The sequence below is a fragment of the Ictalurus furcatus genome, chromosome 28, assembly GCF_023375685.1.
Source record: "Ictalurus furcatus strain D&B chromosome 28, Billie_1.0, whole genome shotgun sequence".
Classification (NCBI taxonomy): Eukaryota; Metazoa; Chordata; class Actinopteri; order Siluriformes; family Ictaluridae; genus Ictalurus; species Ictalurus furcatus.
The window spans coordinates 8,806,661-8,824,354 of record NC_071282.1 but is presented as its reverse complement, the minus strand read 5'-3'; the positions used below and the strand labels follow the sequence as shown (position 1 = coordinate 8,824,354).

General features: G+C 39.1%; 2 protein-coding genes across 4 annotated transcripts in view; both read right to left on the bottom strand.

The window, feature by feature from the left end:
• The window catches only part of scai (suppressor of cancer cell invasion), a 115,400-nt gene extending 114,133 nt beyond the window's left edge, over window positions 1-1,267 (bottom strand). For all 3 annotated transcript variants that reach the window (XM_053617567.1, XM_053617568.1, XM_053617569.1), the window contains exons 1-2: window positions 938-1,267; window positions 433-498 (exon numbers count right to left, since the gene is read on the bottom strand). The gene's annotated coding sequence lies outside the window, so the exon portion shown is untranslated. The remainder of the gene's footprint in view (window positions 1-432; window positions 499-937) is intronic.
• A 145-nt stretch (window positions 1,268-1,412) lies between these two features.
• The window catches only part of ppp6c (protein phosphatase 6, catalytic subunit), a 43,819-nt gene continuing 27,537 nt past the window's right edge, over window positions 1,413-17,694 (bottom strand). The window contains exon 7 of the mRNA XM_053617571.1: window positions 1,413-2,329. Within this exon, the coding sequence (XP_053473546.1) occupies window positions 2,081-2,329 (249 nt within the window). The 3' untranslated portion in view covers window positions 1,413-2,080. The remainder of the gene's footprint in view (window positions 2,330-17,694) is intronic.

The following is a 17,694-nucleotide window of genomic DNA, read 5'->3' as shown; positions in this document are numbered from 1 at the left end:
TGATAAAATAGAATGCCACCACAGGTAACTGCATACTACCGTACTAAACAACAGGACGCCACTATTAATAACTGACTCCATGACTACACGTTACAAATAGCATCACATGAAATGCTGTGTGCCTTATGTTCTGTACTATATTACCATATTTAGTACAATAGTATACGGTCTTGATGTAGCCATGTCATGAGGCTGTTTGGGTCTCAACATTTACGATTCCTTTTTCAAAGACACATATCCGTGTACACGGCCACATGCAGGACCAGCAAGCTAAACATTAAAAGTTAAACTCGTAATCTCTAACCAAATAGTCAAGCAACCGTTTATCGTATAGTTCAGAGCTGTTATTACGGTACTGTTTTACTCTTTATAATAAGGATATCTTAGAAATATGATTATCAAATACATTGAGTTAATATAAAATGTCCTTACCTCTATGTCTTTTTCAATTCGCCTGCAACGAGATCACAGAGCGATAATGCCCCTGACGTTCTGGATCTGTCAAAGTCGGAAAATGAAAGTTTATGCGATGAAATGTGTAAATTAAGAAGAAAGATCTATGGGGATTAAATGTGGTTTAAAGCACTATTTTTATTTTTATTAGAGCTTTTCCTGTCACTGTTATTTACGCTTCGTCTCCGGGTTGTGCTAGCTATATTTGTACGCTCGCTAGGTATTTATGCAGTTAATAAATTAACTGGAGTCTGTTTGTGCACTTTTAAAGGCGAATACCTTACTAATGATCATTTATATGACAGCTATTTTAAAAGCGTGGACAATTTAAAGCAATGATGCACAGGTAGCGCTAGCTAACTAAACAGTCAAATTTGCACAACTGTACAACTACACAAACGGGAAAATGTGGACAAAAAAATACATGATTAGACAATCCAATTTAAACGGGTAGGTGGAGAGATAACAGTTAACGTTACATCACCTGTATATTGTATCTTCTTCGAAACCTCAAGGGAAAAAACGTTCTTCAACGTTGATGCAGTGTAAAATTTCAGAAATACCAATGCGCACTTGTTCCGTCAGCGTCATTTAACAGCCACCTCATTTAGCTTTTCTCTCAAAGACAAAATTTTTATTTTTGTTCCGTCGGTGACTTCTGTCGTTTTTGTACAATTTCCATTGAAAAACACATCTCACACTAACTTGCTGCACAGCCGACCACTATGACGTCACATAAAGCCAAGCATTTAATTGGCTTACAGTGTTGCCAACCGAACCTCCCCCTTAGAGGGCGGGGCAGACATTGATTTGCATAGACGCATTTTCATGTTAACGTACGCCACCATATGACCACTTTGGGTCACTTAACAACACACACAGACACACACACAGACACACACGTGTCTAAATCATGGTAAGGGAATAATGTCACACAAAACACACGCACGTACAAACTGTTTAAATTAATAATAAATGGGGTTTATTTTTCAATATTTAATTGGTATGTGGGTCACCATCTCTACAATAATAAAATACAACAAATCTGGAAAAAAAGGATTAAATCAATGCAATTTTTAAATGTACAAAATAATCACAGCCTCCTCTGTCTCATCACCTGGTCCAACCTCACCCCCATATTGCAATTTCATTATGCACTTTAGTTTTCAAGAGAAAAGGGCCAGATTAAACCATCTGAGTAAACCAATATTCAAAGTGGTCTGACTAAGTGGTGTACATTCTTTAAGAGTTATGGTACCACATATAATTAAATCCATGTATGATTAAATTAAAAAAAAAAACAAAACAAAACAAAAAAAAAAAACAAAAAAAACAACCAGCACCAAGAGGAACACTGTTTTCTTCATACCAAATTTCTACATGACAAGCTTGCACTTCTCATGAAAAGGGCTAGCAACATTCTCAGGGTTCCTCATAATCTAATCTCGGGGAAGGGGTGGTGAGAGGGGATGCATATTCTTTAAAAAACTTCAGATAAAAAAAAAACAAAAAAAAAAAAAAAAACAAAACAGAACACCACAAGCCAACCAACAAAAAACAAAAAGAGAGGTTGACCAAGATGAGAAAGAGGGGAGAGTGGACACAGTGGGCATCAAAGATCTCGCCCTCAGAGGAAGTATGGCGTCGTGGTTCTGGGTGGAATGACTCGCTCTGCATCAGGCACGGCACGGAACAGTTTGGGCTCCCGTGTATTCACATCCTTAAACACCATAATTGAGGCAATGTTGCCACAGCGGTAGCAGTAGTTGGGGGCTGACCACACGGTGACAAGCTTCTCATCGAACATAAACTTGTAGCCCTCATGAACCAGCTGATGTGCACGGCAGATCAGCTTCAGATTGTTAATATGGACAAACTGCAAAAAAGGGAGAAATAAAAACATTGATATTACACAAATACATTTTACACTGCTTGAAGGGTGAATGTATAAACATTTTAGTATCCATAAAAATTCACCACTTGGAATGGTTTTTACTGAATCATTTCAGAGGTGTTCGCTGTCTAGTCCATTTCCAAATAACAATAAACTGTTTACAACTGTAGTGAAAGATATTTACTGTTCTATCAGATCTAACTAGACTTGAGCATTAGGGAAGGATAAATGTCTGCATGTTTTTTTTGCGAAACATGAAAAAAATAAACAAATCATACAACTTGTTAGCAAAAATAGGAACACAAACTAATTTATACATTAAATTAGTTGTGAAAATTATGATCTACACACTAAAAGAAAATATTAAATATCAGCCTACACTTTCGTTATTGAATGTCCCGTGTCAATAAAGAAATGTTAAAAGCTTGTCCCCCCAAAAAAACAAAAATGCACATGCCACCTTTTAGCATACAGATGAATTTCTCCACACAGACCTAGCCAGATTTTTAGAAGCACATAGACTAAATGACCACATGATTCTGTCAAGCATGGGAAAACAGGGTGTGATTGTGTGATTTTGGAGAGAATGTATACAGTGGATATAAAAAGTCTACAAACCCCTGTTAAAATGGCTTCCAATGTCCATAAATGTGCATACCCTTTTATAATGTGGCAGTGTTCAGAATCAACCAATCACGTTCAAACATGTTAAATACTAAATTAGTATATACCGGCCATCAATAAAAGTGACTGACTGCCCCCAAATAAAGTACAGCTGTTCCTATAGGATTTTCCTGACATTATCTTGGTAGCATCCAACTGGAAAACCCATGAGCTTACAAAGCTAGTACGGGATCTCATTGTTGAAATATATAAATTCGGAGAGGGTTACAAAAAGAATTCCAAGGCATTGGATATACCATGGAACACTGTAAAGACGATAATCAACAAGTGGAGAAAATATGACAACAGTGACACTACTAAGAACAGGATGTCCCTCTTAAAATTTATGATCAGATCAGGTGAAAACTGGCCTGGGAGGCTGGGAAGTACTCGTTGCTCCCTACATGCGAAAATCTCGAATTCTTTATATCTCTAGGCTATGGGGTAGGGTGGCAAGACGGAAACCTTTAACCAAAAAATGTAAAAAAAAATTATTCACTCAATCTCCCAAATCCATGTTGAATAATGTGTTATGGTTTGATGAGACAAAAGTTAAACTTTTTGCCCATAATACCAAAATGTTTGGCACAAAAAAAAAAAAAAAAAAACATCACCAAAAGACCACCATCCCCACAGGGAAGCCTGGTGGTGGCAGCATCATACTTTGGGGTGGTTTTTCTTCAGCTGGAATTGGGGCTTTAATCAGTGTAGAAGGAATAATGAGTAGCTTCAAATACCAGTCAATTTTGGCACAAAACCTTAAGGCTTCTGTTAAAACACTCAACATGAAGAGGAATTTCACCTTTCAGCATGGCAACGACCCAATGCAAACCTCCACATTAACAAAGGAATGGCTTCACCAAAACAAGTTCAAGGTTTTCGAATGGCCCAGAGAGAGTCCAGACCTAAATCCTGTAGGGTGAACAAGGCTGTGCATAGGAGATGCCCGAGATGAAAATATTGCTAAGTCAAGATGTGCCAAACTGAGTGACTGTTACTGAAAAAGACTGAATACTGTGATAAAATCTAAAGGACCAGCTTATTGTACAGTTTTTATTTTTTCCCCTAAAATGATTTTTTTCACTTTAATTAATAGGTAAAAATTTCACAATAAAGGTAGAAAAGTTTCTGATGATTTATCTTGGTTTAATTTTTTTTACATCACAAAAACATGACATTTTAACAGAGCTGTGTAAACTTTTTATATACACTGTAGGTAAAGTTTTCTGAGATTGGTCGACTCCCAGTGATGCCATCTGTGGCTGGCTTTGCTCTGAGTGATGGTATGCGCTCTCTCTCCATCTCTCTCCCTCTCTGTGCATGCAGTGTGGAGGGAGTGCATGAACTCACATTTTACATGTTCTTTTTCTTACTTTTCTTTGTGTGCAGTTAACAGTTGAGATGCCATGGCCTCTAAGGCCAGCAGGGAGACACTGTCTCCCCAACATGGCATCAGGTGTGTGCTGGAGATTGGAGGTGTTGTTAAACCTAATTTACACTACACTATTTTAAGCCCGATTTCCAAGTCGCCGAGCTCGCCAAGCAATCGGGGCTCACCAATCAGCAGTCAATCGTTAAGCCAAGTTTACATTATACGACTTTCAGCATTGGTAGATCACTGTGCTGTTCAACATGACTTGCTCTCTTGTAATCAAGAAGTCATTGTGGTGTTCACACTACATGATTGCTCGGCGACAGGGGGTCACACACACACTCCATGAGCTGACAACGACTCCGTCACCCGATGACTCAACCTGGTGTCCAAACTACGCTTTTTCATGAAAAAAACGATCCAGAAGCGACTCGGATATATGACGCGAAAACCACACGTGAAACAGGAGTTGTTTATTTGAAGATGGACATAGGACAGAAACAATCGGTCTGAGCTGTTTGCGCGATGATTTGTGCTGAAGAAACCCCAAAAAGGACAAGTCAAAGAACATGGGTGAAAGAATGGATTAGCACACAGTGATTTTGTGTGCTACAGAGACAGTTGGAGATGAGTAAAAAAGGTTTTGTGGGTTTCCCTTTCTCACTGGGACCTCACCTCATGCCTTGCTCTCTCATTGGCTGTAGCTCACCACCGCAATCACTGCCAGTGACGACACTTTTCACACCATAGTGTGTGGAGTCACCCGACAGCTCCGAATATTTAGCATGCCAAATATCTGTGTGGTGTTGCCGATGCCTCAGCAAGGCATTGTTGAGTAGTTCACACATAACGATCAACTGCCGATTGGCGAGTGCCGATTGCGGCGACTTGCAAACTGGGCTTAAAATCGTGTAGTGTGAACTAGGCTATATGTGTGAACTACTCGATGACATACCACTGATGCATCGGCGATGCCACACATTTATGTAGATATAGGTGTGACCATCTACTCTGCCTCCCGAATAAACAAAGCTATTGTGGCGTTTCTGAAAAAACAGGCTCTATTCAACACACTGATTAAAAATGGAATATGGGTAAACAGGGTTATGGTGCAACATGACTAGTCATCCCTAACATGCCTCCATTCGTTCAAAATGAGGGTATTATGAAGGAGCTGGCCTGCTTTGGGAACTTCGCCATCTCAATTAAAATGATTCAGAAAAAACACTGCAGTGAAACACATCTTGTCTTTTCAGAGACAAGTTTTTATGTTTCTCGACCACTCTGAGACACTAAATGTGAACTTTAAGTGCAAACAGAGACAGCAGTTACACTGTCTTCACCAGCACTGAAAGCACACAATGTTTTGAGTGTGGGGACATCAGACACAAAAAGTCTGGCTGCCCGCACAGAGCCATGTGACCGGGGAGCTCAGATGGCAACACAGCCAGGTTACAGCAGTAATGTGGGTCTGTTGCAAACACTGTATCCAACGCCAGTACTGTAGTGAACAGCAACTGAGATGGTATTCCAGGGCCTAGTTATAACAGGGTCCCTCTCTAACTACACTTCACATTCATGTAAAGAACAGTTTATGCTAATAGATAATGATCGCTGACAACAGTTTATATGGGCTGATCCATTAACACATAAATGAATGCATAGGTTCAGCCATTTCTTATCATGTTTGGACTCTTTGTTCAGCACAATACCTAGAATATTTTGAAAGAGGTTTTGAAAAGAAATATTGCATAGGCAAACTTTAAAGACACTTCTCCTAGTACTTTACACTATGCAAATGAGTTCCACACTAGGGTGGGATACACTGTGGGCACTTCTGGCATCAATAGCCAATTACGTTGACTGGATGGAAAGGTGCCAGACTACAATCTCCTCCTTAGAAGAAAGGGATAAAGATGTATCCCAGATTGGCACCCCCTCATTCTGAATTTCTAACCTGACAAGGAAAGAGACATTAATAGAAGCACCACGTTCTGAGTCTTCATCCCTTGAGGTAGAAGACATTAACAGAAACAACTGTCCCGAATCTCTGACCTGACAAGGAGAGGCGCAACGTTACGATTAAGGTTAAGCTTTTGTAAGCAAAACCTTCCTTTCAAGGTACCTTCAGTTGAGTGTTCCAGATTTTAAGGACCTTTTGTGTCGGCTGTCAATACCCAACCCTGATAACTCCTTCAGCTGCATGTTCCAGACTGTAAGGGTCCCTGCACTGGCAGATATTGCTTGACCCACATGCCTCCTCAGTGATGCAGCTCAGCCTGCAAAGGACCCTGTGGTGACTTCATCTGACCCAACTGCATGGGGTTCAGACTCTAAGGGAGGTGCCTTGAGTAAAAATCGCTAATAAAAAAAAAAAAGAATCGCTACAATACTAACACTCATGCCAACACTACTGAAATTTCTGACACTGGAGATAATGCTGGTGTTAGCACTAGAGCTAGCAGTGATACTAGCCTGGACGTCTGTGCTAAAGCTGACATTCACCAGGTAAGCAGCAGGAGGAGAAACATACCGAGACGTTCAGCTGAGTTGAAAGACACTGTTGGTCCCCACAACCATTTCCTCTTACACCACAAAGTTTGGATTTCTCAACACAACCCAAGAACAGGAGCAAATTAAGAAATGTTATAATGCCAGAGAATGAAAGCCCAGAGTGCAGTACAGGTGAGGATGAGATCACACCCATGGAGGAGGGAGAGATCAACCAGAATGAGCCAAGTTCCAACAAATTGAGGACCTATACACCACAGCACAGATCAACCAGTTCTTAGAAGGGACCAAAGGTAAAAGCAACACTTCACTAGCAAGCTACTTTCCGGATAATTTGACAGTGGAGTGGTTGGCCACTTTATGTTTCAGGGTGCCCTCATGCCTTTATTAGCTTCTGGCTCTCCCTTTTAGTTATGCTGTCATAGCTAGTCATGCCGAAGTCCCTGATTACACTTTGCACACAATGTACATTGTCCTTAACCATTAAGTAACAACTAGCATGCCTAATAATCTTTCTTTCTCTCTCTCTCTCTCTCTCTCCCCCCAAATGCTACTCCTAAGATACCAGGGATCCTGACCCTTTCTGCTCCCCAGACCAGTCTGATCCATCCTACTTCTACAGCCCTACTTCTTGTTGGAGTTCTCATCATTTGGAAACCAGTCACTACTGTTGAAGATGGCTCTACATGGTGTGGCCTAAAGATCAGTGAGATTACTGTGGATGGTACCACTTGACCATGAAAATGGTGCTGGACTGCAATTAAAGTTTTGCTATGATGGCTTTGGACTACAATTGGTATGATAGCTTTAGGACTGCAATTGCCATGAACAGTGTGCATTCAAACCTCCATCAATGAACAGTGGAAAACTTCAATAAATTAAAATTTTAGCATGACTTCATGTAAAATTTTAATGAATTTTCCTTGTTACACAACCGTACTTTTTACAATATATTGTAGTTTACAGTTATAGAAGGGAATTATTTATAAAAATCACATTATCCAGTATCACCCAGATGAGGATGGGTTCCCTTTTGAGTCTGGTTCCTCTCAAGGTTCTTCCTCATATTGTCTCAGTTTTTCTTTACCAACTTCAACTCTGACTTGCTCATTAGGGGATAAATTCATAAATGTAAAATATATATTCTGAATTTACAGAGTTCTGTAAAGATGCTTTATGACAATTGTTCTGGAACAAAGATTAACCTCTACCAAAATGTGAAGAAAGAAAGGATCTGCTCATGAGCCAAAACATACAAGCGCTCATAGTTAACATCTGTGTAACATGGTGGAGGTAGTGCCATGATCTAAATACATATATAGTGGAGATCAAAATTAGAGAACCTACTGTTTCCTAAATTTCGAGGTCACTGCTCTGTTCTATTTGAAGTTATCCTAACAGGAGTAGATGGGCAGTTTTTTACACATATTTCACAAATTAAATATATTCTGAAGCACACTACAAAAAATAAAATAAAATGAGACATTTGAAAATGAATTCTGATCAAAACTGGAGAACACTTCCAGTTATTGGTGTTAATCTGGCTCCTGGTGCTAATTTCCTTAGTTATCATCTGACAAACCCCATTTAGCTGGCAGCATTCGTGTTAGGATAACTTTACAAATTTCATTGACTTTGCAGGATGGCGAGCTGCTCTATGGATCGGTCTCGGCATAAAGTGTCTCACCATTTGAGAGAATTCCCACTCTGCAGTGACCAAGCCTCACAGCAGCACAAAGAATAAAAAGGCTAGGTTAACCATTACCGAGGAGCATGTTGTGTGGACAGAGGAGAACTGGTCCAAAGTTCACTTTAGTGCTAAGAGCAAGTTTAATTTATTTGGGTCCAATGGGAAACATTATGTTTGGCGTCAAACTGGGGAAAGACTGAACCCAAAGTGCGTAAAGAAGTCAGTGAATGGTATAGGAGAAAGTGTCATGGTTTGGGGGATGTTTTCGGCAGCAGGAGTTGGGCCTCTTATACAACTATATAGCAGGATGAATCCAAATTTTATCCAAACCTCCTTCAGCAACTTCTCTGCGAGCATCTCCCAATCAGCCTGCATTTATCAAGACAATGCCCCCTGTCACACTACAACATGGGTTCCTTGAAGCTAAGAAAATTTAAATAATGAGATGGCCAGCACAGAGTCCTGATCTGAACCTGATTGAAAATCTGTGGAAAATCCTTGGCAAAACCCACTACAGTTACCGAACTGTGGAAGAGACTGGAAGAAGAGTGGACCAAGATCACACCAGAGCACTGTGAGAAACTAGTGATGTACTGCAGCCGCAGACGTGTTGAAGTAATTGAAAGAAAGGGCCCCTACACTTCCTATAAATTTTTGACAGCTGTAACCCTGAAAAATTTTAGTTGTAAACTTTTTCCCGTGCTACAATGGTTCCTGTTCTCCAATTTTGATCTTGGTTATTTTGTAAAACATGCTAGTAGAACAGTGGTATACACATAGCTAATATTCCTTCAATTTATAAACACTTTGATTTTTTTCTAATATTTATCGCCACTGTATACATGCATATGTTAAACTGACATCTATCTATCTATCTATCTATCTATCTATATATATATATATATATATATATATATATATATATATATATATATATATATATATATATATATATATATATATATATTTATTTATTTATTTATTTTCTCTCTCTCAATTATAGCATTTGGCAGATGCCTTTATCCAGAGTGACTTACAGAAGTGAAAGGACATTTTTCTCATTTATATAACTGAGCAGTTGAGGATTAAAGGCCTTGCTCAAGGACCCAGCAGCAGTGATTGGCAGTGCTGGGATTTGAACTCATGCCCGATCATGACCAACATTAGGCAATCGTGGGCATCGATGAGCTTGTGTATGTGGAAGACACCAGATAGCACTTTACTCCAAGAGCGTTAGGGCAAAGTTATACTTCTATGAGCACATCTCTTTGAGCATGTTAGGATGTCAGGTGCAGATGCTCGCACTGGGTGAAGTATTCATACTTGCGCACCTCTAGGAGGTTACATAGAGAAGAGCTGAAAACAATTCAGGTTCAGTGTTTAATTCTATGAATAATAAATAGAAGATAACACTGCCATAACCTTGTTTGGAAAAATGTTGGGGGGGGGGGGGGGCTGTTTCCCCTCAATTATAAACCATGTGAATTCTCACTGAGCGCATTTGTAAAGTATTTTAACATTTGTATTCAGCAGTATGAGCAAATTTGGTATCAAATCACTTCATTGTAACTAGTGGTTAATTCAACAAGTGTATCAATCATGGTTTTGTTTAGCTTTAGTTTTCATTTTTTATTGAGTTGCTGTAAAATGTGTGATCCTGCAGGATTAATGGCATTTTTATTTTTACTTATCCTATATTTTGGGTACAATTTTATTTATATTTTGCTTCTACGAGATGATGCACTTTAACCTCTTTTACCGGTAGCCAAAAAATGGTATTTTTGTCTGTTTTGGGGGTACTTATGTTCAGAATTGATTTGTTTTGTGATATCACACACCACAGTAGTGGTTAATGGCTCATATGAAAGTAGACACTTAAGACTTTAAGAAATAGCAGTTATTTCAAGTATTTCTTCTTTTACCTAGCCTACCTGGGGCAATATATTCAGAATTTTTTTTTTTTAATTATAAAAAAATTATTTACTTTTAACACAAATGTTATATCTTCACAGCAAATGTTGATATCAACCCCATTCCTGGTCTCAAAGATGCCCCAAGTACTTGTTCATGAATACCCAAAATATGAGAAAGTTATGTCTAACCACCACAATTGTGTGTAAGGTTATCCAAACACAGGTTAAAACCTCTATTTGGGGGGGGGGGGGGTCGGGGGAGAGACAAAACCTCTCCAAATGGCACCAAACGTCTCCAAATGACATAAAACCTCTCTAAAATGGCACAAAGCTTATAAAAATGGCACAAAGCCTTTAAAAATGCAGACTTCTAGAAATAGCAAACATTTTTTTTTTTTTAGAAAAGGCACAAAATAACCTCTCCAAAAGGCACCAAACGTCTCCAAAAGGCACCAAACCTCTCCAAAAGGCACCAAACCTCTCCAAATGGCACAAAATGAAAACAAATGGCAGTAGCATAAACTCTGTTACACAATGTGTAATTTCACACACAAAAAAGTCTGAAACATACTTATAAAATATAATGTTTATTAAAAATAGTGCCAGAGCCCCAGGTGAATGAGCACTTGCTCTCCGAATGGCTCAAATGATAGACACACGAGTGACCCCTCTCCTCGGACTTCTTTGGGGGGTAGATAGAGCCCCTCAACTCAATCCACATAGTCTTGCTCCAAAAAAATAAAAAATAAAAAATAAAAAGGAACCACTCGGAAATAACTGCTCCAGAAGCTGTGACGCATTCAGGCTTTTTCGGGAGCACGCTGCAGCTATAAGACGCCGATAAATCGCACGCTGAGTGAAAACCAGTAGAAAACTAGCGATTAGAAAAAAACTGCCAAACATGCAAAAAACCTGCTGTACAAAAGTTTTGCAGGAAGACCGCTAGAGCGGAGCTGCCATTTCCTGATAGTTTCTCTGCACGGCCCTGTAGCGCTGTGCTGATTGGCCTGTACCCGCTGACACACAACTCAAAAAGCACACGTAAAATGTTTGGTTGTGCTGATTACGCGTTTGATTTTCTCAGCCTCCGAGTAGTCAATCATGTTGAGTTTGGGCTTGTTTGAAAGCTAGAAGTGTCTACAATTGGTCCAAGTGTGTGTCAATCAAGTTAGACTGCCCAATTAAAATTTAGGAGGCGGGTTGTTCAGCATAGCCAAAGCAGATTAGCATTCTTTTAGATGGTGTCTCAGTTCAGTTTATGGCTAATTACTAATTTCCAGAGGGGTGGGATACCAAAGCACTTAATGCATTTTGAAGAGGACATTTGTGACTAAATATGGAGCATTGCATTTGTTTTCTTCAATAAAGCTGATGGACTTTATACCGATGGAAATGTGCATGATTTATAAAACCACAAGCGAACTGGAGTTTCGTCTATGTAGGTAATGTAAGGTAGTAAACGTTTATCCATGTCCGATCTTGGGTTTAAATGTTATAATTTTATTGTGGCAGATGTATATGGTGTTTTACTATCAAAAAAGCTTTAGTCGTGCTCTCCGATTTATCTCTGTCTCAATGTTTTCGTGGAGAGGTGTGAATTGTTTGGCCAGCAGGGAGCTCAAACTCCACACCTTTCCCATCCCCCTGCTCATCAGCAGTTAAGCACACAGACAAAACTATACACACACAGAAAGCCACAAGTGTCCTGTCTAATCTTGTACCAGAACTGTGGTGATACAATAATTCATTTGTTTATACTAATTGAAAATGTCCGATAAGTCGTTTTCCATTTCGCCGGCAGAATGAACGCTAGTGTCGGGGCGAAAGGGGTTAAGGACTAGTCTAACTTGATGCATAGATTTGTACATTAGCTGGAATGTAGCCCAACATGGAGGTGAAAGCAGTGGTCTGTTTATTTAAATGTAGAGCTGCAACAACTAATCGATAAAATTGATAATTGATAATGAAAATCGTTGTCAATGAATCTCATTATCAATTAGTTAGTCTGCGCGCGGCACATTTACTCCCTATGTTACGTTTGTTCCGAAAACACGCTTCGGAGAGCAAATACTAAAGTTGTGTCCCAAATGATGTACTTTACACTTACACTATGCACTATGTACACTATTTGTACTCCACCGTCATTTGTATGAATTTTAGAAAGGTAATATCATCTCAAATAGAACACGTGTTTTTTTTACTAACCGGAAGTATAAGCCGCTTCCTAGTCAACGGTGCATGACGTCATACGCACATAATACGACACCGCTAGCTTTAGCCTAATACCCAGAGTCACTGACAATAACTTTCTACATTCTTTATTCCCAATATGACCTCAGTCCCCATCAGGCGGAGGCAAAATCGTCACGTAACTGAGGAAGAAAGTGTGCGACCTCCAAGTCCTCTAAGGCAAGTGAGCATTTTATATTAAACACCGTGGAGAAGATCAAACTTTATAAAGCTGAATTTGTGTAGCACGGAAGCATGACAGTGATGCTGTCGCGAGTTGCTTAAAAGGTTCAGTTTAATTGGTTTAGCTGGAAAATTAGCAGAATGAATTCAGAAGTCTACAGAAATCTGTCTTCCAATCTACAGAGAAATGCATCCAATATAATTGAGAGGAAACTCATCATGCAGCAAGACAATGACCCAAAAAGCACTGGCAACTAGAACTGCAACAACTAATCGATAATAATCGATCATAAAAATCGTTGTCAAGGAATCTTATCAATTAGTTGGTCTGCACACGGCACAGGGCACGTTTACTCATTGCGTTACTTCTGTTCCGAAAACGCATGAGAGAGTAAATACTAAAGTTGTGTTCCAAATGACTTACTATACACTTAGACTATTTACTGTACCATCTAGTGTGTGAATTTTAGGAATGTAGTCTTGTCTCAAACGGAACACAAGTGGTTTTTACTAACTGGAAGTATGTAATGCACGTAATTTCGTTAGCAGATACCCAGTCAAAAAAAATGCATTTCTACAGCTTACTGTTTGTGTCAGCATTAACTTTTATTTCTGGCGTGACCTCATTCACCACCAGACACAGTCATGAGCAAAAAAGCAAAGGCCATTAAATATAGCCACAGGTTAACACCTAATTATGACAAATGGGCAATCAGAAGTTTCTAAAAGTCATTACATAAATCTTCCAGACTGTTTAATTAGACAGTCATTTCTGTGTACATTTGACCCACTAAGAATTGTGATAGTGATTATAGCTGAAACTCTATGAAACACCCATGTTGAATCTTGTTTGTGGACTTTAGCTCCACCTTCATCACTGTTGTTCCTGAGCTACTCCTCAGCAAACTCATCCAGCCGAACATACCCTCCAACACCTGTCAGTGAATCACTAATTTTCTGACAGGAAGGATGCAGTATGTGAAATTGTGCCCCCACCTCTCAGACTGTGTTCACCACTCCTGCACTCCCTTTATACCAATGACTGCATCACAACAGAAAGCTCCATCAAAATCATTAAGTTCATGGATGACAACTGTAGTGGGTCTCCTCTCCAACGATGATGAGACTATCTACAGAAGCGAAGCAGACAGTCTTATTGCATGGTGTGCCCATCACAACCTAGAGCTTAATATTGCCAAGATGGTTGAAATGCTGGTTGAGTTTTGCAAACATCCATCTACCTGTCAACACTTGAAAATCAAAGGCTCAGCTGTATCCAAGGTTGAGTCTTTCAGATTCTTAGGGACCACCATCACCAACCAACTTAAATGGGACAACAACATAACCATCCTCCTCAAGAAAGCATGCCAAAGACTGGTCTTTCTTCGACAACTCAGGAGGCTCAATGTACATCAACTGGTCCTGATAAGATTTTATCCAGCCATCAAAGAACTTGTGCTCACTACCTCAATCACAGTCTGGTTCCCTTCTGCCTCTTCCAGCTGCAAGGCCAGAATGCAGCGAGTGGTCCACTCAGCAGAGATGAACATCAGATGTAAACTCACCAAAATCAAGGACCTATACACCATCAGGGCAAAGAGGAGGTAAGTGAAAACTGCTGCTGACACCAAACATCCAAGCAACCACCTCTTTGCAAGCTGCCATCACAAAGGCGCTATGGAGTACACGTCCCATTCAAATTTCTTTCAGGACGCTATCCAGTTACTCAACCGCCCCAGTCCGTTCTGCCAGGCTTCTGGATTTCCTAAATTATTAAATTTGTTTTAATGTTAATTATTAAAAAAAAAAAAAAAAAAAAAAAAAAAAAAAAAAAAAAAAATTCGACTAGTTGTCTTTTCCACATTGTTGCAAAGAATGCCACACAGGCTACAAATAAAATTTCCAGCTTCAATTATTTTTTACCAATAGCTAACAATAAATGTAAATAAATAGGTGCAATAAGTTCAATAACTGTGACCGTATCATGTTATACGATATAAGGACATAAAAGTTCTTAAAATGCACTCCTTTTGAAGAGTTCAACTCGGCTGAAATCGCTGATTAACTGAGTACAGTGCTGAAAATCCTACCTTAATAATGGAAGGAGGATATGATGTCTACAAAAGCATCTGGGGGGGGTTTTAATCTCATGGTCAACTCCTACCTCAGTAGCATCCAAAAACAAGTCTGGATTGTCCTCTTTGATCTGTTGATCTAACTCTAAACTAGCTGAGTGGGATGTCGCACAGTCCCACGTACACCTTTACACCCCAAGCAAATTAATATAAAAGTGTTATACATCTATTATGAAAAAAAGAGAGAGAAAATAAAATAATCCTTTTCCTAGTGTATAATTTAAAAACAAAATACTTAAATACAATACATCTTCTGCTTCACTGTTCCTCACAACCACCCACAAATTACCCTGACTAGTTGAAATCTCCACTGTAGTGACTTGTGAATGTATTAGTAAAGAGAATTTCATTATAGTGGTTGACCTGGGCCTCTGTAGATGGAAACTAAACAACTACATTTAGTAAGTTGTGTGAATTGGAAAAATATACCAAGTAAAAATCCAAGCTCAGGAAATTAACAGAAATTGTAGTAGTCACATGCATCCTGTATCTTCATAGCAAGGGGTCTGTGCTATGGTTAAACCATAGATGCTAGTAGTGCATCGTTACTTCTATTTATAGTCACAAAAGATTAAATAAACTAAGAGATATGTTACATGTTTCATGAAATGCACTGGATGTTTAGCATTTTCTGATAGAGAGAATTGTTAGTGCAAGTTACTTGCATTAGATTTTTGTAACATGGGCTGTCCTTGGGGGTTAATCTCACATCTGTGAGTGCTAATCAATACAGATTCAGAGAGAATTCAGGGCTGCATTCCAAACCACATAACATTTACTATCTATTATTCTTAAATAATCGTGGCACCAACGTAGTACAGTAGAGCTGCAACAACTAATCGATAAAATCGATAATAATCGATTATGAAAATCGCAGTCAACGAATCTCATTATCGATTAGTTGGTCTGCGCATGGCATGTTTACTCATTACGTTATTTCTGCTCCGAAAACACGCTCCGGAGAATAAATACTAAAGTTGCATCCCAAATTACATACTATACACTCACACTATGCATTATGTACTCTACAGTCTAGTGTATGAATTTTAGAACGGTAATATCATCTCAAATAGAACACTAGCGGTTTTTCTTACTAACCGTAAGTATAAGCCACTTCATAGTCAACGGCGCATGATGTCATACGCATGCAATGCGACGTCGCTAGCTTCAGCCTAATACCCAGAGTCACCGACAATAACTTCTTCAGTTTACTGTTTATGTCAGCGTTACCTTTTATTCCCGACATGACCCGAGTCACCATTAGACAGAAGCGAAATCGTCAACTGACTGAGGAAGAAAGTCCTCTAAGGCAGGGGTGCATTTTATATTAAACACAGCAGAGAAGATTTATAAACTTTATAAAGCGGAGTTTGTTTAGCAGGGAAGCATGACCGTGATGCTGTCGCAAGTTGCTTAAAAAGGTTTAGTTTAATTTAAGTTTGTCATTATATGCTGTATCAGTGTAACTTCTGTTCTTTATTATAACGGAAGTGATTTGTCAGTAACGAGGCCACGTTTTGCTCCTCACACGCGGTGTAGATGCACTGATACAGAGTGGGAGCACGAGAAAGATCTTTAATGTCTAAAGCACTATGATCAAAAGTAAACAAGTAAAACAACGTGTAAAAGCAGTGAGTAACAGAAACCACAAGGCACAGTGAAAGTGAGTTTTATTATTAATTTAGGACTGTAGTTTAATTCAGTGCTTTTTTGTGCATCTATGAGAAGTAATATATGTGCACAAACAGCACTGATTTAAACTACAGTACTAAATTAATAATATATATTCTGGTGTGTGTGTGTGTGTATTGGGTTCTTTTCAGTCTTATATAATTGGACAAACAGTTGTGTAAAGTTTTAGTCTGAAGTTTATATTTGTAACACTCAGTTTGTGGATTTTATTTTAAATAAACAAAACAACTGTACTGAAAGTTTGCCCCCCCATCCGATTAATCGAAAAATAAAAATCGGCCAACTAATCGATTATGAAAATAATCGTTCGTTGCAGCCCTAGTGTACAGAAAAACTATTTACAGTAATTGGCATCCAAAATGTCCCTTACCGCCACGGCACACACAAATTTATACATGAATGTCATTCGTAAAATCACCACCAGGTGCCGCAAAGGGATGTGCTGCTTATAAAGATTTTGTTTTTTATTAAACACAATTAGAGCTGTAAGTCAATGGATGTGAATCAGCAGGGGGCACATTTGTTTGCATTCATGTTCTGTGATTTCTCCGGATCAGAGAGTGGGCGAGAAGTACAGCATGCGAGCTGTGTGCGTGTCTGTGCGAGAGAACGTTGACTGCACCGATGACAACTGCAGCAAACCGCAAAACATTAGAAACATTTAGAATGTTATAAATGTTGTTAAAATTATGAGTGTTTTTTAAAAAAACGCATCACCCAGGTTTTAAAATCATTCAGCTCCCAGCTATGGAAATCCTATGATTCCAGCGCCACTTAGCAGTCTGCAGTAGCAAATGAAAAATCGCGACTGCAACCGCAGCAGCAGTAAAGCCATTCTGCAGGCGTAACTACTGTAGCACAATAGTATGCAGTTTGGGACTCCTGTATTTACAACTCTGAAGACACAATACATGGCCAAATGTTTGTGGACAGTCGGCATTCCAGTTCATCTAAAAGGT